Below are 23,775 nucleotides of genomic sequence, written 5' to 3'. Positions count from 1 at the left end.
GGTGGTGGTAGTGGTGGTGGGGTGTGTGTGTGTGTGTGTGTGTGTGTTTGTGTGTGTGTGTGTTTGCAGTGCTGAAGATTGACCCTAGGACCTCACACATGCTAAGGAAGCTCTTTGAGCTACACCACTGAGCTGCACCCTTAGCCCCCAAAAGATCAATTCTAGCTCCTGTCTTTTCTGTACTAATTCATTCTCCAACACCAAAAGGGGAGGAGGGACTCTTTTCGAGACATAAGTACACTGTCATATTTATAAGATGTTTACATTTATTTAGTTAGTGTATTTTGTACCGTGGCACTCATGTGGAGGTCAGAGGACAACTTTCAGGAGTCAGTCAAGGTTTGTTTGTTGTTGTTGTTGTTGTTTTGTTTGGTTTTGGTTTGTTTTAAATAGAGTTTCACTGAGTAGCTCCAGCTAGCCCCAAACATACAGTCCACCTGCCTCAGCTTCCTGAGCACTGGCTTATAATAAGGAGTCCCAGCACATTCAGCTTGATAAATTTTTGTTCTAATTTCTCACAGAAGCAGTAAAAGTGAAGCCATCGCCATAGACCCGGCTAGACACACTTCTGATATTCCAAGCTATCTGGCAGAGCTGCCATGAGCAGGCTGCTTCTGTTTTCCCTTGGGCCATAATATGTGTTGAATGGCTGGTCCATTCACGGGCTGTTGTAGAAAGCTGGTGGCTATGTTCATGGGCTGGTCCAACCCTGCTTATAGATCCACAGTCATGATCGCCATGACAGTCAACGTTCTTACATGGTAAACATTCTCACGCGAGAAGATGAAGAAGAAAGACTGTTTTGTGGTGGAATAGGGTACCCTCACATGGTGCCCAGTGAAGGCTGGATGCCAAGTCTATGGCACTATAGGAAGACATCTCCTGCTAGGATGAGAAAGTTCCTTGCAGCTCTGAGACTCCGTAATCTACTTGCAAATCACCATGGAGAAATAAGATGTTGGGAAGTATTGGGTCATGAGACAGACTGTATTTGAAGTCGGTTGTGATAAAGGAAGCCATAAAGAGCCTGAACACTGGCAGCATTTTAGGAACCAAAGAACAAAATAAAATGTGTAGCTCGGGTCTTCTTATCACAAATGCTCAGTTCTCTAATCCCCATTGTGCCAGGAGCGTGGTCAAGACTTCCAACAACAGACATGTGGGTTGCCTAAGAGCAGAGATCATGGCTCCTAAGAGAGAGAACTGCACTCATTGGCTTGTGTGGGATGGTGGATGACTTCTTTTTGCTCTGAAAGGAAAAGAAGTTTTTAGTCAGTTACATGTGTTTTTCCTAACAGCTCAAAAAATATGCAATATTCAGCAAAATCTAGAAGCAGCCACTGACAGTTTTAGCCTTTCTCAAGATTCTCTTAGAACTTGACAAATTTTATCTCAAAATTTACAAATTGCAGAAGATAAAAAGCAGGAACTTTCTTCTTGAGATGCATGTATTAGTTGGTTTAGGATTCATATTGTACTCTATTTATAATGGAAACATTACTCACTCACCAGCTATCTTAGTTGGTTTTCTAGCAAATGGATGTTGTGGACTATTATTTGAAGCATTTGTTTCTGCTGTGGAACATTTGTTTAATGATGCAAAGATGTGTTGCATTCGTTAATGTTGCATTTGTTTTAACTCTGTGAAGCTGTGTTACTGTGCCTGTCTAAAATGCCTGATTGGTCTAATAAAGAGCTGAACAGCCAGTAGTTAAGCAGGAGAAAGGATAGGTGAAGCTGGCAGGCAGAGAGAATAAATGGAAGAAGAAATTTGGGAAGAAAAGATCAAGGAGCGAGAAAGAGGAGGAGAGGAAGACTCCAGGGGCCAGCCACCCAGCTACACAGCAAGCAACAGAGAAAGAAGTAAAGAAAAAAAAAATACAGAAACAGAGAAAGGTAAAAGCCCAGAGGCAAAAGGCAGACAGGATAATTTAAGAAAAGCTGGCCAGAAACAAGACAAGCTAAGGCCGGGCATTCATAAGAAAGAATAAGCCTCTGTGTGTGATTTATTTGGGAGCTGGGTGGTAGGCCCCCCCAAAAGTCAAAAGAGCAAGGAGTGAAAAACAGTCAACAACAAATGGATTGGTCCCGCTGGTACCTAGTACCACACACGTACTGTATCACTTGGGTTGGGCTCCAGTCCCTGACTGTCAAGGAAAGGCAAGCTCCTGCCTACCAGCTTCTGAGCCTGATCTAAGTTTCACTGATATTTGCTGTGACTAGCTTGAGTAACCAGTAAACCAGAGACAGAAAATGACCTTTCAAGACCATGCTGTCAGCTCTATGACACAGGGTCATGCCTGTCTTTTTCATTGCTGTTTCCATGAGCCAGTATGGTGCCTAAAGCACGACATGTAGTACACGTTTAATGGATGGATCTATTGTCTATGCTATCAAAAGCACATCTCCTGCTTTTCCTTCCCCCTTTCCCTATCTCAAGTCCATTTTTCCAAAGGAATCGACTTTTAAACATTTCATATTCTGAGAAATGACTTTTGCAGGAGGAGGACTTTCATATGATTGGGATAGAAGAATGGTTGTGGAAACAGGAAAATTAGCAGATATTTTCTCTATGGAGGGGGAAAGTTATCCCAGGCCCTCCAGTGATCCGAACATGAGGGCCAACCCATTTCTACACAGAACTCACGTGGCAGACACAGTAAACAGAAGTCTCGGGAGCCACAGCAGGAGGACCACAAGTAACCCTTACAGTCCGTCATGCCTCTCACGCCGGAACCTTCTTCTCCAGGTCAGAACACCAACTCCAGCCAGGACAATGGTGAGGATTATGGTCCCAGAGATGGAGTTCACCACTAGAAGAATGCTTCCTGATTCTGTGAGTAAGGAAATGAGAAACACCTCCAAGTGGCTTCTCTTGTCTGCCTTAACCCATCACTGTGACGATCAGGAAGTTCTGCTTGTCATCTCTTCTCCTTCATCATCTGATAGCAAGTGGAATACATGCCTATACTCTCTTTTGTTCATTTATTTAGTCCCAAGACAGGGTTTCTATGTGTGGCCCTGGCTGTCCCAGAACTTGCTCTGTAGTCAGGGCTGGCCTTGAACTCGGAGATCCATCTGCCTCTTGAGTGCTGGGATTAAAGGCGTGCACCACCACTGCCCAGGTGTTTTTAAAAATGTGATTTGTAATATAGAAAACAGCAACAGGTATGACCTGCCAAACGATAGCCGCTTGAGGTCCTCGGCAATTCATAAGATTATAGATGAGCACGGGAATGAAACACGGAGAAACACTGATTGAGAAGAACCATGATTGGAGCTAGAGAGATGGCTCAGTGATTAGGAGCAGAAGCTGCCCTTCCAGGGGCCTGGGTTGGATTCCCAGCACACATGGTAGCTAACAACCATTTATTATTCTGGGTCCAGGGGAATTAATGGCCCCTTCTGGCCATTGTGGACATGGTATACATGTGGCGCCACAGCCATACAAGCAGGCAAAAAACCTCACACATAAAATGAAAAAAAAATCTTTAAATTAAAAATAAAAAATTTTAAAATCTTAAAAAAAAAAAAAAAAAGCTATTGGTATTGCTCCACCTACCTAATGAGGCAGTGGCCCAATCTCCTTTCCTTGCAAGATTCCCAACTTCCTATCTCTTTCCTGGCTCTCACTCCCCAGACAGCCACCACCCCCACACTTACCCTGAGGGGCCTGGAGAACCATTTGGAGGCCACAGTGCTCCACATGACAAGAATAAATGTCTTTGCTCTGAGGGTCCAGATCCACGGACACCCACATTTGATAGGTTCCATCCCCACTGGGAAGCACGGCTCCGTAATCCACTTCTTGGGCAATGTCTTCCCCATTTTTCATCCACGTCATGGAAATGTCCGGTGGGTAGAAGCCATGAGCTCTGCAGAAGAGAGTTGAAGTCCCTGGGAAAATTTCCTTCTGACTCGTTCTTACCACGGGAGGCTCTAGGGAGAAGCAGCTGGAGTTAAGGGGGAGGGTCTTGGGTACCAGACACATAGTGTTGGAACACAGAGCCAAGTTCCCCAGTTAATTTTCTTTGCTGCAAGAAATATCTAAAACTGAGAATGAGCCAGAACCTAGATCCATCAACATCAGATTTGGATTTTGTAGACTTCCTTCTAGAGAACAGTCAAGGAAACACACAGAGCCGAACCACATTTTGTCTCTAAGGGAAGAAAAGGCATACAGCATCAAGTATTTGGAGAGTGTATTGGAGTTGTTGACTGTTCACCTTTGAAATACCCTTATGTGTCAAGGAAAGGCAAGTCACAACATGTGTAAATGATTGCCTTGATAAGTAATCCACCAAGAGATTGGAGATTAGAATGAGAGAGACTCTGATTCTGTGTTTAGTGATGATGAAAAACCACAGCTAACTCAGATCAATGGAGGCTCTGAATTGCACCGTGCTATCAGATTGGTGCTCTGATAGTTGTAATCAGATACAAGCACATGTAGAAGCTACAGAAATTAATGTTACAGAAGGGCTCTAACAATGATGAGAGAGGAAGGGGACATCATCTCTCTGCCCAATGGCCTTGAGCTCTCAATCTTCCTACCTCAGCCTTCTGCATTGTTAGGATTATGGGTAGGTACCACCATGCCCAGCCCAGGGTTATCCCTTGGTGAGCTTGCTTCCTCATGACTTAATATGTTCATTTTCCATATGGTGTCATCTTAACATTTCCAGCTGAAACTGGTCATGGAGCCATATCAAAACCAAGCACACTGTTTAGAGAACCTTCCTACTCATCTGTGAGACTCACTTCCTCATCTCCGCCTTATTGTCTGACATTGTGGATACAGAGAAGACATACCTCTCTTGTCTTTTACCTGAGGCATGGGATTTAGTTGTAGGAAAAGACTTCCCAACATTCAAAATAAAACACTGCCAATAGAATTTTTTTTTTGTTTTTGTTTTACTACGCTTGCAAGAAATGAATCTACCTCCCAAGACATGGGTTTTGACCAAAAGGCTGAGACACCACTATGACACTCGAGATAGGGAAAGGGAACCATGGACACTTAAGTCAAACTTTCCATATTTTTCCCATGCAATCCAGCTTCCTCCTGGTTGATCCAAACAGCTTTTGAATCAGGCAGGATCCATAGAATTAGCTAGTGGCCTTGAAACCTCAAATTTTAGCAACTGTGATTGCGTTTTCAAACCTTTTGCCCAGTACTGTATTCAGGACAAGCAGCAGGCCAGATGGCTGGGGGTAAATGCTACTGGTATGCTTTGGACATAAAATGTCCCTCACAGGCTCATGTGTTAAATCCATGCTTTCTAGATGTTGGTGTTACTTTGGGAGGTTCTGGAAACCCCAGGAGGTGGGACCCAGCTAAAGGACGTAGGTCCCTATGGGGAATCCCGGGGGCTGTCTCTTGCCTTGGCCCTTCTCCCTCCCTCTGCTTCCTGTGCACTGCCATGTGAACTGTTTCACCACATCCTTCCCACCAGGATGGACCCAAACCTCTGAAATTGTGAGTAATCTTTCCTACTCTTGTTACAGGGATGAGAAAAATAACCAACACAGCTGTGTGGCAGACATACCCAAGTCAGAAAGTAAACTATTTCCCGTTTCCCTATCGGGTGAGAATCAGCCTAAGACATCCTCGTGGTTAGGGGTGGCCAAGACTGGCCATAGACTTTAACCAGATCTAGGCTATCCGACATTTCTAGTCTGGCGGCAGTAATATTTCATATGTAAGCAGAGCCCAGAAGCTTAGCAAGCATTTTCATCTGTATTATTTTCACTAATTTCTGTTTCACTGTTATCCTATTTTACTCAAGATCGGGGCTTTGCTGGCTTACCTTCTGGAAGCTTCACTTTTTCCTGACAGGAGAGACTCGGGTCACATTTTGAGACGCAGCTCCAAGCCTTCATGACACGAGCTCCTTTGAGGTACTCATCTTAATCCCCCTCTTGCACCATCACTCCGACAGTGTGTGACAGCTGGTGTCTGTTTGTGGGCCCCGGATCTAGCCTCTGCCCTTCTCTGGTCTGCCTAGGCCTTCACACCGTATCTCGAGAACCGCTCTGCCCCTGGGTTCCCGCTGGACTGCCTCAGCCCGAGCGCAGCGAGCTGTTGATGAAGTACCGATCCTACCACGCTGCAGTCCTGCCCCAGGGCCACACCCCTGCGCAGCTACCCCTCTCACGGTAAGGACCCCCTTTCCACACACCAGCCTTTGCTGGGCTCTGTTAGTGATGTCTCCTCTTCCTGCCCTTCGGACCATGCCAGCGCATGGTGTTCCCATAGTGTCCTTCTTCAGGCCCTTCCCCACCCCTTACTGGGATCCCCACTAGACCCCACTAGACATTCCTGGTGAATCTCCTCAGTTAGACCTTGTTGGCTGTACCATTAGTCATTGCCAGAACGCTGTTGCCCACTGCAAATCTTTGAAGCTTTTTCTGATGGTCACAGTCATTAGCTAAAGAGGCCACATACGATCCAACTCAGGCCAGTCCTAATTCTCTTGTGATTTATTTATTTAGGCAACAAGTACTCAGAGACAGCAGCCTGTCTTGTGGAATGGAGAAGCCAGGAAGATTTGATATTTGGACTGATAGCTTCAGCCCCCTGCCCTCCCCTCTCCCATCCCCATGGAGAAAAGCATTCAAATATTGGTTTTGGCTTCTTAGGTCCCCGTGTTCTCCGATTCTTGTTTTCAAATAGGATGTGCTCAAGCCTGTTTGAAATGGGTTTGTTAACTCAACCACTGAGCCTGTGATAGTTATTCTGCAAAGAGGGAGGAAAGCCAATATGAGGCTCCAATGGTCTGCCTCCAAAGCCTGTATAGTTAGACATGTTTACAACTGTGGTCCAAACCCCTCCTCTCTACCCTGGGCTTGTCACAGCTCTGGAGAGTCCCTCCCCACCCCTGCTAGACATTACTCTCATGGGAAAAGGTCTATAGTGTTCAGGGAATTTCCTGAAACATTTTGAATCATCCCATCAAACATGAAACGTTCTGCAGTTTGCTGAAGTTGACCAGTAGCATCATGTATTTATGGCAGAAGATGAGCTGTATACCCAGAAGAATCGTCCTGTTAATCCTCAAGTAAGGAAAACCCAGTTCTCCTCAGCTCCTCTTCATAGGCCAACTTTTTACTCACACCCCAGTGAACCCCTGATTCTTAAATAATTTGCAACAACTGCCCGGCTTTCAAAAGCTTTTCCCAACCTCTCCCTGACAGGAGACGGAGAACTTTTCCTGATGGAGGTGCCCTTGGAGGCACTACATTCTGTCAAGACAAGTGGAATTGCTAAGGCTTGTCAAAATGCTGCTAAAAATATAACTAATGAGAGTTCTCTTGGGGGCTTCCAGGTCAGAACAGTCCAACCAAGAGATGGATTTCAGCACAGAGTGAATATCACCTGCAGAAGAGGAAGTTAGACACAAAGCTGGTTTTTCTCGGATGTGAGAACAACGTTCTCTCTTCTCTTTACCTGTTCTTTCCAGGGTATCTTTTCCATACTCCAAGAACCTCTTCAGCCAGGCAATGCACTCCTCTTCCAGCCAGTTCTTTTGGTATTGCAACTCATGCAGATTGGCATCCCATGCCCGCTTGGTGATGTGAGCCACATTATCTACAGCCACCCAGGAGAGGGTGTCTTTATTGAAGATGATGAAATCTTGCCCGTCATATGCGTATTGGAGAAACCCTGTGGTGCTACCATCTTCCAGCAACTCACAACCAATCATTCTCTGGTAAGTGTGAAGCCCTGAAACACATATAAGCTGTGGAAGCATGGGTGAAAGCAGAGACAGGGGGCCTCTCGGATGATGGAGCTTGGCTGGAAGCACTCTTTGCCCTAGAAGACACCACCACACAGGCCTGTATATTTGAGTTCCAGAGGGTTCCTGTTTTGCAGACCCACATACTAACAGACATCGATGGGGTACTTACTGCATGCCAAAGGATTACAATGATGCTTGCCTTGGGGAACTATCCTATCTTTGGAATGATTCATTGATAAATTTCCCAGCTAGTCTGAGTACAGTGTAGGAGCAAGAGGTATGCAGGAGCCAGAAATATCTCTGGGACAATTCATATAGTACGTTTCTGTAGTGGGTAGACATTTCTGGAAGTTCCAACCACCATTGAGGCTTCAGTAACTGTCACGCCTACAAGGCAGGGCTGAGAGAGGACCCCTGAAGACCTGAGATCCGGATGGGCCAGCTCTCTTGGTTCCTAGACCCTGGACACTGGAGGTAGACCGAACAGAGTCCTCCAGAGAACACCGCCGGACTGTGCCACACCTTTGCCAGACCCTGTAACCTATCCCTTCACTTGTAAGTTACCCCACAAAATAAATCTCCCTTTTAACTACATGGAGTGGCCTTAATAATTTCACCAATACGTTTCGGTACAGAAACAAGCAAACCAGGAAGCCCAACCATCAGAAAATGAAACCCAGGTGGGCAAATTTAGAATGAGAAAAGAGAAAATTGTTGGATGCTAATGGAATATGAGGGTAAGGGATAAAGGGCTTTCATAGAAGGACAGTGTGGAGGAGCCACAGGGGAGATGGTGAGCACTGAACCCCATCCACCTGACTTTCTGGGTTTTACCAAAGACTACAGAGGATAGGAGCAACTGGTCACCCTGGCCATAGGCAGCCCAGGGCCTTCTGGGAAGGATTCAGTGAGGGAGAGTGGTCATCTGCTGCAATCACACCTGAGTGGTTGTAATGTCTCTGTAGATGCTTCAGCTCCACTGTGAATGTCTGCTGCCAGCTCCTCAGCAGCTGAGTGTACCTCTCCCAGTGATCAGGTGCCAGGTTCTCTGCCATCCATGGAGCCCTTGGCTCCTTCTTTCGAGTGACGCTGTCATATGTAGTGATAGCATGTGAGTCCACATACCCAACAGAGAGAAATTCAGGGACTCCAGGACCAGGATCCGAAACAGCCAAACGAAAATATCTCAGAGAGTGGGTCCCTGAGGAGAAGGCAAAGAGAGGTGTTGAGAGTCACAGCTGACAGACTGTATTACCTGCATGTCACTAAATCCCTATACCAATGTCTTTGCTCTATACTCAATGGCATCCATCCCACTGTTTTCTCCAATACCATTATCAAATCCTAGGAATTACAACCTGGAAAATACTTCAGCCCTGTGACTGAGGATGGAATTTTACAGGTAACCTCTACTTGTAAGCAATGTTCAATGTGATGTTCTGGTTTTGGGTGAAAGGCCAAAGACCATGCGCTGGGCTGGGAATGGAGCAATGCCTGAAGAACCTCTGAGGGAGAGAAAACCCTGACAACCCAACCCCCTTGCTTTACCAATAAAGCCTCTAGGTTGATAACTTAGACTCTCACCCTACCCGCTTTTCTCTACACATGTGGGGATGTGCACACCTCCTCCCGGATTAGATGGAGCGAGGAGAGCTATTAAGTAAGAGTCAGGCCTCCTGGGGAAAATATTTTCAAAAGCACAGTGCTTTTCCTTGCTATACTGAACCATGCCTCTTCTCTACTTTCTTATTGTTTTTCTGCTTTTTCTTCTATCTAAATATCAATATGAAATTTGTGGTTATCACTAAGGGTTAAAAGTAAATTGAAATGGAACAATTCTCCCCACCCACTATGAACTCTTGGGTTGTCCAAGAAGTTCAGGGAATGGTGGGGATAAGTAAGATGACTTCAAAGTAGCACCATAGGGGCTATCATGTCAATGAGGGCTCTGGGGGAGGTCTTTGCAGAGAAGGTGATATCTTGGAGGAGATCTCAGAGTCAGAAAGAGGTGAAAAGGCCAGAGGGAGAGAGGGCAGTGGGAGTTGGCAGAAGCATACCTGCTGGCCAAGGACACCACAATTTCATTCTCCATGGGACCCATCTGGTGCCTCTAGGGCATAAGTCATGCCCGGCACTTAGCTGGGTCTCTGAAATGACACTTCACTATGTAGGGATGTCTGTTGACAGATGTGAAGTCAGTAATTCAGAACGGGGAAGATGAGGGGAAGTCCATGTCACACTCTTCTTCATAGCATGTCATGCCTTGTGACAATTTGTATCTTACCAGAATATGTTGCCCAGATAATCAAAGATTTAATATAACCATTAAGGTCACATCATTTGGAAAGACTAACATTGTTCTACACAAATGGCAGTTTCGCACCATTTGCTCCGATCCCTTTCTTGCTCCAATAACTATGAAATCATGGTTAGTTCTTCCCTTTCCGTGAATCATCAGCATTAGTCACTTGAGCTGAAATCTACGATCTAGAATTGGGCCCTTTGTCCAGCTGGGCCAGTCAAACTGCTTCTCCAGGGGTGCTTGCTACTTATTCGTCTCTGCTAGGCATTGCTGGAGAACCCACCCAAACCAACATGCAGCTCTCACATCCATGTGCTGGCTGCTTCACTATCCAGAGTTTTGTCTCTTTAAGTTGGTACAGCAGCAGCTGGGCCATTTGGACAAACATCTGAGGAAAGTTACTGGATTACAAAGTAATTGATTGAACACATGTTTTCAGGCATTCATCCATGAAGATTTATGTTTACTGAACATCTACCATGGACAGGTTTAGAGCAAAGTGAGAAAGGAAAATGAGTCAGATGCCAATTCTTCCCTCCAGGAATTAACAGTATATCCAGGAAACAAGAAGTATAGAACATAAACAAACACAAGTGTCCAAAGAGGGGCACCAATGGAATGCAGTCAGGACTGGAACATCTTGACCTCACAGAAGTGGTCCATTAAGAAATCCTCCAAAGGCCAGGCAGTGGCGGCACATGCCATTAATCCCAGCACTCAAGAGACAGAGCCAGGCAGATCTCTGAGTTCGAGGCCAGCCTGGTCTACAGAATGAGTTCCAGGACAGTCAGGGCTACACAGAGAAACCCTGTCTCAAAAAAAAAAAAAAAAACAAAAAACCAAGCAAACAAACCTAGAAATCTCCAAGGAGATGAAGGCAAATCAACTGGACCGTCAATGAGTCCTATAAGGCAGCAGGTACCTCCATCATGACTATTAGAGTTGCACTTATTTGTTGAGCAAGTCCCATGTGTTCGGTACCATACCAATGAGAAACATTGGCTTCATTCAATCCTCACAATAATTAAACAAAACAAAACAAAACAAAACAAAACATGGTCTCATGTATCTCAGGCTGGCCTCAAACTCTCTATGTAGTCAAGAATGACCTTGAACTTCTGGTTCTCCTGCCTCTATTCCCCAAGTGCTGAGCTCACAGACATGCATCACCAAATCTGGTTTTATGTGGCACTGGGGATTGAATCCAGGACTTTGCACAAGCTAGACAAGTATCTATCTGTTGGGCTACCTATCCAACCCTCCCAATAGCCCTTCAAAGGAGGTTCTATAATTCCCATTCCACAGATAAAAAGTGCAGAGAGATAAAGTACATTGCTCAAAATTACCTAAATTAAGTAAGGACAACTTTAAAAGCTGTGATGAAAGAACCAGGAATCAAAATCTGATCTCTCCTCTAGGGAGCTTCTCTACCTACAACTACCCAACTCTGTAAGAGAGGGGCGGTTCCCAGTGCAAGTACAGCCTTCTAGACCCTGGATTCTCAATGCTCTCTCCTGCCCCCTGGTGCCAAACATGTTTCAGTCTCTGATTTTTCAGCCCCTAAGGCCCACACTCCAGCTCTTCCTTAGGTAAGTAGTAGGTTCTGGTCGGATAAGCATGTCAACAAAGACCATTTTATTGTTGCATTGTTCAAGTAACCCAATGCTTTGGTGAGGTAAAAAATGATTCCTGTTAACTATTCTTTGGGATTCCGGGTGTTGTGGGAGTGAGGAGAGATGTAGATGGTTGTATTTTTAGTTCAAAGAGCCTTTGGATTCTTCTCAAAGCAGGCAGGGATGTTGATGGCTCTACATTTAGCGGGAACCATTAGTCCTCTCTCCTAGCAACTGACAAGTGACAGGATCTTATGGTTAGCCTAAAAATGACAAATGTGACGGTCTGACTTCTTAGCCACTGTCTTAATTACTTTTCTCATCTCTATGGAAACATGTGATAGAAACACACGGGAGGAAAGACTTATTTTGGCTTGTGGTATAAAGGGTGCAGTCCATAATGGTGGGAAGGCAAGGTGGCCGGACTCACTCTAGTCTGGGTTTGCCAGATCTTGTGGTATAGTTCCCTCGCATCTCTGAGGGGCAGGAAGCAGAGGGCTCAGGCTGGAAGTGTGCCAGACTATAACCCTTAAGGCCCTAACCATACGGCCCTACATCTGTTATCTAGGCTCCATGTCCAAAAGGCTGCACAGCTTCTCAAGAGATGCCACCAATGGAGCACCTAGTGTTTAAATATACAAGCTTGGGGGTACATTTCACACTCAAACCACAGCATTCCACCCTGGCCTCAGGGGCTCATGACAATTTCATAATGCAAGATGCATTTTACTACCGTGAAAGTCCCCAAAGTCCTAAGAGTTCCAACACTGATCAAAAGTCCAAAATCGGGTTGGGGATTTAGCTCAGTGGTAGAGCGCTCACCTAGCAAGCGCAAGGCCCTGGGTTCGATCCTCAGCTCCAAAAAAAAAAAGTCCAAAATCTTGGGGCTGGACGGATGGCTCAGTGGTTAAGAAAACTTGCTGCTCTTGCTGAGGACCCATGGTTGGTCCCCAGTATCACAAGACAATTCAAACTGTAATTGTGGTTCCAGGGGATTCAGCACCCCTTTCTGGCCTCCCCTGAGCACAGCATACATGTAATATATATACATACAAAAAGACAAACATGCACCTATAAAATACAAATAAATACATCTTTTAAGAAAAATCTAAAGTCCAAAAGAATTTTCTCAAGAATCAGGCAATCTTTTAACTGTGAACCTCTGTGGTGATATATTATGTACCCTAACAAAATTTGCCTGAAGATCAGAGAACAGAACAAGCCACTAGATTAAACATAGAGGCCAGGCAGTGGTGGTACATACCATTAATCTTAGCACTCAGGAAGTAGAGATCTGGATCTCTGTGAGTTCAAAGTCACCCTGTACTACATGAGATTGATCCAGTCTAGGAGAGAAGCCAAGCCAGTACTTGGGAGTCACATGCCTTTAATCCCAGCACTTGAGACCTTATGCCTTTGCTACCAGTATTTGTGAAGGACACATGCCTTTAATTTCAGCACTAAGAAGGGAGTGATGTGGCTGGGTGGAGAAAGGTATATAAGGTGTGAGGAGACAGGAACTAAAGCCCTTTTCAGCTGAAGACTTTTTTCGGCTGGACTCTTTCAGCTGAGGACTCAGAGACATTCAGTCAGAGGATTTGTGGAGTTGGCGAGGTAAGAAGTAGCTGTGACTTGTTCCTTTGTCTCTCTGATCTTTCAGCATTTACTCCAATATCTGGCTCTGGGTTTTTATCTTTTTTTTTTTTCCCCCGTTTTTTGAGACAGGGTTTCTCTGTAGCTTTGCACCTTTCCTGGAACTTACTCTGTAGTCTAGGCTGGCCTTGAACTCATAGAGATCCTCCTGCCTCTGCCTCCCCAGTGCTGGGATTAAAGGCGTGCACCACCACTGCCCACTGCTTTTTTTTTTTGTTTTTGTTTTTTTTTTTTTTTTTTTTTTTTTGAGGTTTTCTCTATGTAGTTTTGGTGTCTGTCCTGGATCTCACTTTGTAGATCAGGCTGGCTTCGAACTCACAGAGATCCACCTGGCTCAGTCTCCTGTGTGCTGAGATTAAAGGCATGCGCCACCGCTGCCCAGCTTTCCAGATTTTTATTATAAGACCAACAATCCTCTATAAACAAAAACAACACCAAAACCTTATGTATTTTCAAAATACACTGGCATAGAGTAAATATGCCATTCAAAAGGGGCGGAACTAAAAGATAGCTAGGAAAACTAGGACTGAAGCAAGCCTAGCTCGCACTTTTAGCCAGGGCAACGAAGTTCATCTATTGTGCTGCCCAAGCAACCCAGCCCCTTAATAAGGTAAATACGATTGTGGTTCCTGGTAACAAGCCTTGGGGATTTCAGGCATTGTGGAAAGGAGGGACATAAATAGTGTTAGTTTTCAGCTCCATGTCTAGTTTCTAGAGGTTGTGGCCATGTCATTTGTGTCCCAGTGGGTTTGGGAAGTCCACCCTGCACAGCCCTGCTACCAGCAGTATACTTGGTCTCACTCTTGCCCATGGTGCTTACAGCTTTCATCAATAGATGTCCCACAGACTTTCAACATCCCAGGATCTTCATTGCATCTTCGGCTTCACCTTCACCGGTCCATGCATAGTCCGCTCAGGAGCACCATGCAGGAATCCTACCTTTCTACACAATGCCTAGCCTTGGTGGCTTTCTAGGACCATGGTACAAGTCTCTTTAATCTGATAACTACTGTATTGGACGTGCTCGCAAAGCCAGCGCCATGGGGATGCGGCTGCCAAGTTCTGCTGCTGGCTTGAGATGTCTCCCTTTCAACACAGCTCTGCTGGCTTCTGAGCACCTGAGCAGCTGAACCTGAGAAAACATTGCCTTCCCTAAGTGGTCCTGTTGGAATGGAGGTGGGTGGAACCTTGGACGAATGAGATCTTGCCTTTAAGAAATCTCACCATTTCTATCGGCCTGATGCAGAATGTGGGATTTTTCTTTAATTGTACTAACATCTTTATTAATTATCCCAGCTTTCTCCACAGTTGCTTTGACCACAACCCTACTCATGGTCCTTTCCTTGTCAAACTACACACCTTTCAAATATTTCTTCTCTGTGCCTGCTGCCTATCACTGTAATATGGCTAAAAAGCATGGGATAGTAACTGCCATAGTCTGAACACTGAACTAACTAGAAATTGTCTTCACCAAACGAATTGGTGTGTTACTTTTTAATTCACCCTCATTTCACCTTCAGGGCACAGGAAGAACATGGATTCTTGGCCAGAATGTGACACAAACGTCCTCTAGTCCAGTTCCCTGTTACCATCTGAAACTCACAAGCAAATACTGCCTGTTCTCACTCATTTCAGTACCTGGTCTTCCACACTCCTGCCAGAGTATCTCATGAAGCTCTATGTACAGCATTCTAAGGTTTTGCTTGCCCACAGCTCCAAACCTCTTCTTTCCTTCTTTCTTCCTTTCTTTTCTTTTCTTTTCTTTTCTTTTCGTTTTTTTCAAGACAAGGTTTCTCTGTGCAGTTTTGGTGCCTGTCCTGGATCTCGCTCTGTAGACCAGGCTGGCCTCGAACTCACAGAGATCCGCCTGGCTCTGCCTCCTGAGTGCTGGGATTAAAGGCGTGCGCCACCACCACCGAGCCAAACCTTTTCATATTACTCTTTCACATCACTTCCAAAGCCCTACAAACTGCGCAGCCGTGTTACCATCGCAGTGACCCACCTCTGGTACCCATATTCTGGATGAGTTACTTTTCTCATTGCTTTGCCGCGATACTGGATTGACAGAAACAACATAAGGCAGGAAGGATTTTTGTATAACTCTTTCAGGGGATAAAGTACATTATAGTGGAGGAGACATGGAAGCTGGGATTAACTTGGTTAGGGAGGGAGGCCCTTGCAAAACACTCTCTTCACATTATACAGTCAGGAAATATTGGACTTGGGATAGAAGCAGGGTCAACCTATATACCTCTCAACTCTTGTCCCTACAACCTTACGCCTGCAAGCTAAGTCCTAAGTCCAAAAGCTCTACAATATCCCAACAGTGTCACCATCAGGAAACCAAGTATCCAAACACATAAGCCTGTGAGGAACACCTATTAAAACCATAACAGCTCCTCTGTCATGGCTACCTATCTTAGTCAGGGTTTCTATTGCTGTGATGAAACATCATGACCAAAAAGCAAATTGGGGAGAAAGGGGTTTATTTGGCTTACACTTCAGCATTACTGTTCATCACTGAAGGAAGTCAGGACAGGAACTCAAACAGGGCAGGATCTTAGAGGCAGGAGCTGATGCAGAGGCCATGGAGGGGTGCTGCTTACTGACTTATGCCCCAGGGCTTGCTCAGCTCACCTTCTTATAGAAGCCAGGACCACCAGCACAGTGATGGCACCACCCACCATGGACTGGGCCCTCCCTCAGTGACCACTAACTGGGAATGGAAATGCCTTACAGCTGGATCTCATCAAAGCATTTCCTTATTTGAGGCCTGTTCCTCTCTGATGGTTCTAGCTTCTGTCAAGTTGACACACAAAACCCTCTCAAAGGTTACCAAGATCTCATTTCATGTAAGTATTATGCTTTTCTGAATTTCCAGTAAACACAGTCCTAAATGCTAGAGGTACAATAAGGAACAAATCAAAGCCCCAGTCCTGTGAGATACTGACAATCAACAAATATATAATACAAGGTTATGTGGTAATAAATTGTATAAAGAAACTAAAGCAGAGAAAGGAGATGGTACAGAGAGAGCCAATATGTTAAAGGGACCAGAAAAGGCTTCAATGACAGATAATATGGAGCAGAGTTATGTCTTTAGTGAAGGAGGAGTCCGTGGGCGAAGACCCTTCCAGACAGCTAAGCCCAAATCCTTGAGAGTGCATGCTTTACGTATTAGAGGAACATCAAGGAGACCACTGCCATGCTCCACAAGTGGATGAATGAGTGAGCGGAGATGCTTTTTCTTTTCCTTCCATACACTGTGGTACAATAATGACCACATGTTTTGGATTTCCCAGAAGAATCTCAATTTTGTGAATCTTACTATTATTGTTTTATTTATTTATTTATTTATTTATTTATTTATTTATTTGCTTATTTACTTAGTTAGTTAGTTAGTTAGTTAGTTAGTTAGCTAGTTAGTTTTTCAAGACAGGGTTTCTCTGTGTAGCCTTAGCTCTCCTGGAACTTGCTCTGTAAACCAGGCTGGCCTCGAACTCAGAGATTCGCCTGCCTCTGCCTCGGGAATGCTGGGATTAAAACCCTGTGCTGCCACCACCACCAAGCTTATGACAGGATTTAAGACAGGGTCTCTCTGTGTAGCCCTAGCTGTCCTGGAACTTGCTCTGGAGACCAGGCTGATCTTGAACTCACAGCGACCGGCCTCTTGAGTGCTGGGATTAAAGGCATGCACCCAGGGAATCTTACTCTTTAAATGATTCATTGAAGTTGTAATAAAATGTGATTTGACACATACACTCTTAAAAGGTTGTGTCTCATATAAACTTAGATGTCAGAAATAATGCCCTCTGCCATCTGTCTCAATTTGGGCTTCATAAAATAAAAGCATTTAAAGAGTTATGGGTTTGATCTTTAATCTAGACCTCCTCCCTCCAATTTTCAGCAGTCCTCTGGGGTAAGAGGTTTGTGGTCAAGCAAGAATAGACAGCTGTTCTTCCTAGTTAAGAGAAAGATCTATAAATTAACTGAATTTATAAGATTTAGATACATTCAATGTCACCTCTGCAGAAGAGGGCCTTAAGGAAGTGAAATATGGTCTTTGAGAAATTTCTTCTGCATGGACCTGGGCAAGAGCTCCCTGGAAACAGACTGAAGTCTAATAAAGTTTTTAGCAAATGTCCATATTTTCTCATGTTAATTCTTTGAACTCAAGATCATTTCTAAGCAAATAGTCTACAAGTTTATCTTCTAACACTAGTAAACTGGCTCATCTCTGATCAGTCCTTGTCTCTGAAAGCATCACTTATAAAATAGATTGATGCATTGGGCTAACACATCTATTAAATTATTAATGACATCAAGACTCTTAACTGTGACTATATCAAGATGAAACACACATACTGTATGTGGCTGTACAATGGAAATCTCATGTACCATGTCCCCAGTTTGATTACACCAACACCCATCATCAGTTCAGTACAAGAAGAGTTGGAAAAGCACAAAAGAGTCATTTTAACATAAATCCTGCAGCTACAGTAGACCGCAGTTCTAAATTTGGACTCATTAGCATTGTCCAAGCTCGCTGTAACTCAGGCAGGTGATTTCAATGCTTTAGGAATGTTCCTTTGAAATATGAGGCCTTCCAGGAAGCATTTAAGTACCTGTTGGGAACTAGATAGGGTCATGGAACCAAAAGGAACCTTTAAGGAGGGCAGCTCAGGGAAGACTTGGGGGAAAAGAGAGTTAGAGAGCTGTGAACGGGAGCTAGGCGAGAGCAGGGGCGATCACTTGTGGGCTGTGCAGCTGAAGAGAGAGACATGCTGGAAATAATATGGGATTATTATTATTAACATTTCTGGGAGTTATGTCTCAAACGTCCTGGTTTCTCTTCCCCATATCCTCCATCCATCTATGGTGTAAAAGTATCTATTTATGGGTAACGCTGGGCACAAATATCAAATAGGCCTTAAGCCATTTTCCATAAATCCGAAATCCCTTCCCCGTCGTTGTCCTCAAAACTCATTTAGTGAGAGTCCCAGCGGGGAAACAGTCTTCAGCAGACAGGTCCCATGGAGAGAGAGCAATGAAAAGGCTCTCAAATAACACTTTCACCCCGAGATCGAAGGGAAATGAACAGCAAATAAGAGTTACTGAAGCCCATAAAACTGTAAAGAGAGCTTTCAGAAAAAGGAAAACAAAACAGTCTGCATCGCAGAGAGCTCTAGCTACTGCCAGAGACTCATAGAAAGAAGGGAAGGGGCCAGCAAGGCACACCCCAGTCTCTCTTTTCTCCATACTCTGGCCTCTCTTCTTTACTGTCTCCCACCAAATGAACCAACACAGAAACCAATCTGCAAAAAGCCGGTGTTGTAATCTGCAGTAGTCAGCCTCCAGAACGTAAGCAACAGAGCAGAAAGACACTTAGGGAGTCGAAAGGCAAACAGTGACAGCACCAAGTGACACCCTATCGTATAATTTCCCCAGATTATCTAAGAACCGAGTACTCAGAAATCCAGCGGTATCAAAGAAAAGTCCCGGACTGAAGGCAGAACACCTGTGTTCTGATTGCTATGTGAACACTGCCAATCTTAAGCCAGAGAAAATTCTAACCTCATCTTTATTGCTCTCTCTCTCTCTCTCTCTCTCTCTCTCTCTCTCTCTCTCTCTCTCTCTCTCTCTCTCTTTCTCACTCTTAGGTGGGGTTTCATTATGCTGCCCAAACTGGCCTCAAACTCACAACTTCCCTCCCCCATGCCTCTAGAGTAGCAAGGATTGTAAGCATGCATCACCACATCCAGCTGTTATAGTCCTCAAATCATCTGGCACATACCAAACTATCAATCAATGATTGTAGAATTAATACACAGATGATTTGAAAAAGCTCCTTCCTGGCATGCACATTAGTCAGCAGCTTAGGTGATCTGGTCTGAGTTCTGGGATTCTCCTATGCACCTTTAGAAGCACCAGCACCAGCTAGAAGGCAGTTGCTTAGGGCAGAGAAGACAGGTGCCTTCTGTCATACAAGGACCCTCGTGTGTTTGTGGCAACACAAGGTTCCTGCTTCCCTAGAGACACAAGCTCCTTAAACTGTGAAGAACTCTTAGGGTTTTTATTTTTTTGTTTTTTATTTATCTTTATGCATATTGGTGTTTTGCCTGCATGTATGTCTATGTGAGGGTGTTGGATCCTCTGGAGCTGGAGTTACAGACACTTGTGAGCTGCCGTGTGGATGCTAGGAATTGAACCTGTGTCCTCTGGAAGAGCAACCAGTGCTCTTAACCACTGAACCATCTCTCCAGCCCCAGAACATGTTTAAAAATATTTTCAAAATATTTCCTGCCGGGTGGTGGTGGTGCACGCCTTTAATCCCAACACTCGGGAGGCAGAGCCAGGTGGATCTCTGAGTTCGAGGCCAGCCTGGTCTACAAAGCGAGTTCCAGGAAAGGCGCAAAGCTACACAGAGAAACCCTGTCTCGAAAAACAAAACAAAACAACAACAACAAAATTTCCTATGTCCAGTAAACAAGATCAGAGCCATGGCTTTATCGTTCTTGGATCTTTTGCTACAGGTAGTCCTTGGAGGAGGAGGGGGGAAATATCTGTTACCCTGAACAGTGGACCCACTGGACTGTTCAACACCCCCTGAAACTCTCATTACAGTCCAGTGAGATTCACTGTTAGAAACGAGGAAAAGAAAGACTACAGCAGAAAAGTAAGGAGACAGCTCTCAGAGGGAAAGTGAGGAAATTCACACGCACACGCACACGCACACACGCACACACGCACGCCTGGGCAACAGGTCAGCTGGTCCAGCACCCTTCAAGTCTTGGGTGTGATGGGCCTGCAGATTTGCCCCTGGATTTTTTGTAGTTTGCACCACAAGTTTAGGAATTAGCCATCGTGCTTCAGCTTTAGATTTGGAGGCAATGAGCACTTGGGATACTTACGGGCTTGGCTGTGCTGCACCAAGAGTACTGTGAGGAGAGGGAACAGGAGCATCATCGACTCCAACTAAAGTCCTTGTCTTTCCGGATTCTTTTACGTCAGACGGTGACAGGCCCCTGATGAGTCTTTTGAAAACCTGTACTCTACTGGCTCATGGGAAATTTGGTAACTGAGCAATACAAAAGGCCTTCTCCAATGAAAACTGGGACAGATACCTGGTGTCATCAGTTGCTAGGTAGAATAGAGACCTACAAAAATGAAAGCAATAAAATTTAACCCCTTGTTGGATTCAGACACTGCTTGCTCCAATCCATCAGCTTCTTTCCACCCAGTTCCCAACTGTTGCACAATTACATGCAAGGCACAGGGGGACAAAGATTAATAACTCAGACTATTGCCTTTGGTTCTTTCTTGAAGTTTAGATTTCTTCAACCAAGGGACAAAGAAAATGATACTTGGTTTCCAGGATGTAGACTCCTGCTCAGTGTGATTTCCCCATCCATCCGTCTCAAACAGCATGTATCGTTTAGATTGTCCTGTAATTTTCACTTACAACTGTCTTTCCTCTACTTTTCCACCTAGAACAAGAGGCCCCAGACGTGCCCCAGACTGCTGAAGTGGGAGAAGGCAAGGCCCCGTGGGGAGATTCAGAAGGGTTGCCCATCATCTTGCAAGGAAAGCAATCTCCAGGACGGAGCTGTGGTCACATTGTTATTAGAAGTTAGGAAATCGCAGCTGAAGCTGTTCAAGGAGCTAGGGAACAGGTCTAGACAGGAAAGAGGAAGTGCAAGAGAATGGAGAGAGGAACGGGGGGGGGGGGGGGGGGGACGGTGAGGCCCGCAGCCTTTGGCTCCAATCCAGAGACCTCGGTTTGATCCCAGCTTTCTGACATGGGGCAGAATCTCAAGTTGCACCAAGGCTGGGCATCTTCCACTTTAAAAGGAATATGTTGTGTATCCCATAGGACTGTGGAAGGCTCCGAGAGGTTCTGTTTATCATGCACGTGAGGGGCAGTAGAATCAAACACTCTGGTTTCCTCCAGTGATGAGTTGAGTGACAGCCTGCCCTAAAGCTCAGAACCTGTGACTACAGCAGCACTCTACATGGCAAATGGGACTTTGCAGATGCAATTGAATTAAAGACAGCAAGTCGGAGAGATGACCCTGGATTATTTAGTAGACGCAGTATGGTCACCAGGTTTTCTTTTTTAAAAACATAATTCTTTATTGATTCTTTGGGAATTTCGTATCATGCACCCCAATCTCGCTCACCTCCCAGTCCCTCCATATCTGCCCCTCACCCCTGCAGCATGCCCCTCCCACAGGAAATTAATTAAAAACAAAACAAACAGGGTTGGGGATTTAGCTCAGTGGTAGAGCACTTGCCTAGCAAGCGCAAGGCCCTGGGTTCAGCTCCAAAAAACAAACAAACAAACAAACAAACAAACAAATCACCTCATTCTTCTATCTTTCCAACACCTCTTTATTCATCCTGGCATCTGGAACTGCGGTGTGTGTCACGCAGTATACCTTTCTGTCCAATCAGTCCACCCATAAAATGTTCATTGCAATGAGTCATGGGTCTGGTTCAAGGCCTCTGGCATGCCATCATCACTGGACCCTCACCAAAACTCCTCTTGGATATCCTGCTGTTACCCTGACTCATGGAGATCCTGTGCACTCCAGCAGGTCATAGATGGGGTAGATGCTAGGGTGGGCCAACCCAAAGCCCAGGATGTGGGTCTGGGTGGTGGCTGAGCTGGTCAGGCCTGGTCACTAGAGCCAGCTCTGCTAGGCCCAGGCCATGGAGGGGAGGGCAGTTCTTGTACACCCATGGTTAGGGGTGGGGTCATCTCTTCCATTGGGGTCATCTCTCCCATTGGGGTGGGGTCACAAGAGTTCTTACTACAGGGAAGCAAAGGGTCAGGATCCCAGAAGGAGCTGTGAGAGCAGAACCAGAGGTGGCCACAGTGAATGGCAGACAGGGCATGAGTCCAGGAGTGCAGGGGGCCCCTGGACCTGGAGTGAGAAGCACAGATCCTTCCCCAGAAAGAATTCATGTGTCAACATTTGGTTTTCTTTTGCCTAGAAGAACTCTGGCCTCCTGAAGTGTAAGTATGTTGTTCTCAGCAACCTAATTTTTTTTGCTTGTTGTTTATTTGTTTTGTTTTTGTTTTTCGAGATAGGATTTCTCTGTGTAGCCCTGGCTGTCCTGGACCTGTTCTGTAGACCAGACTGGCCTGTGCTGGTATCAAAGATGTGCACCACCATTGCCTGGCTTAGCCACCTAATTTTTTCCTTTTAAAAAATAGGACACTTACAGCTATGTCTTCCTTTCCCCATAAATGGCCAAATGAAATTATTTGAAAACCACTTCTCGGACATTTGTATCTCTTTCTTCCTTTACTTTCTCCTTTGTTTTTTTCTTGGTTTTCCATCTAGGAACTATAGGTACCCATGGGCCACTCCCAGAGACCTCCAGTTATTGCTCAATGGTGCTTGAGTTCCATGCCAAGGTATTTGTTCCTCTTGGTTTATTTTTTTCTGTTAGTAGCTTGTCCCCTAAAATGCACACTGTACTCTTAAAAAGGACTATGAAAAGAGTAGTTAGATCAAAATCATTTTAACTAATTGCAAATTAGTGAAGAGTAGGAAGGATCACTCAGCAGAGAATACCATTCCTGGTATATTTTAGTATATGTTTCTTTGATGATTTTATTGTGTATATGCATGTAGGTATATGTATGTGTGGTTCTCTATTGTTTCTCTCAAATTTAGGTTTCCTAGGACTGATATACATATTTAATGGCATAACATAACTTTTATAAGTCCTTATTTTAGTTTCCTTTCTTTATTTTATTACTTTATTTATTTATTACTTTATTTATTTATTTATTTATTTATTTGGTTTTTCGAGACAGGGTTTCTCTGTGTTGCTTTTGTGCCTTTCCTGGGACTCTCTTGGTAGCCCAGACTGGCCTCAAACTCACAGAGATCCACTTGGCTCTGCCTCCTGAGTGCTGGGATTAAAGGTGTGTGCCACCACCACCTGGCTCCTTTTTTTATTTTCGAGATTATAAGTTGATTACATCATTTCTCCCTTCCCATTCCTCCCTCAAACTCTCCCATATATTCCCTGCACTTCCTCAAAGTCATGGCCTATTTTTTTTTTTTTTACTAATTGTTATCACATGCGCGTGTGCACACACGTATATATTCCCAAATTTAACCTCTTCAGTCCGTATAATATTACCTGAATGTATACTTTCAGGGGTGACTGTTCAGCAAAGGACAACCAGTTGCTGTGCTCCTCCCTGAGTAAGGCCGCCTCTCCCATTCCCAGACTTCCAGAGTTGCTTATAGCTCTTTGTGTAAGGTTAAGACATCACGGCCTTTTCTCCATCCGGGTTCACATGTTCATTGACGTCATCCTTATTCAGTTCACATCTGGGCAGTGCAGGGCTTTGAATGACGTTGGCTCCAGAGGCTCATCTATTTGCTTGCTCAGTCCCCAGTTGGACTGTTTGAGAAGGATTAGGAACTATGACCTTGTGGCA

The 23,775-nt window shown here is 44.9% G+C and overlaps 1 protein-coding gene across 3 annotated transcripts; it reads right to left on the bottom strand.

The window, feature by feature from the left end:
- Window positions 1-341: 341 nt before the first annotated feature.
- Window positions 342-20,390, bottom strand: LOC118593405 (major histocompatibility complex class I-related gene protein). 3 transcript variants are annotated; one of them, XR_004946217.1, is made up of 6 exons: window positions 20,222-20,390; window positions 8,683-8,943; window positions 7,451-7,816; window positions 3,664-3,939; window positions 2,648-2,834; window positions 342-1,249 (listed from the first exon to the last, which is right to left on the bottom strand). XR_004946217.1 is itself a non-coding variant. In XM_036202846.1 (6 exons), exons 1-6 carry the CDS (start codon window positions 20,274-20,276, stop codon window positions 1,191-1,193), a joined length of 1,032 nt encoding a protein of 343 aa, XP_036058739.1. In that variant the 5' UTR covers window positions 20,277-20,390; the 3' UTR covers window positions 342-1,190. The 3 variants fall into 3 exon arrangements, 1 of the variants encoding a protein (XP_036058739.1); XR_004946218.1 differs by having other exon boundaries at window positions 7,451-7,726; window positions 20,222-20,389; XM_036202846.1 differs by having other exon boundaries at window positions 2,730-2,834; window positions 7,451-7,726.
- Window positions 20,391-23,775: the final 3,385 nt, after the last annotated feature.

The sequence above is a fragment of the Onychomys torridus genome, chromosome 11 (assembly GCF_903995425.1).
Source record: "Onychomys torridus chromosome 11, mOncTor1.1, whole genome shotgun sequence".
Lineage (NCBI taxonomy): Eukaryota > Metazoa > Chordata > Mammalia > Rodentia > Cricetidae > Onychomys > Onychomys torridus.
Note: the sequence above shows the minus strand (reverse complement) of the source record. Positions and strands in the feature narration are given on the sequence as shown.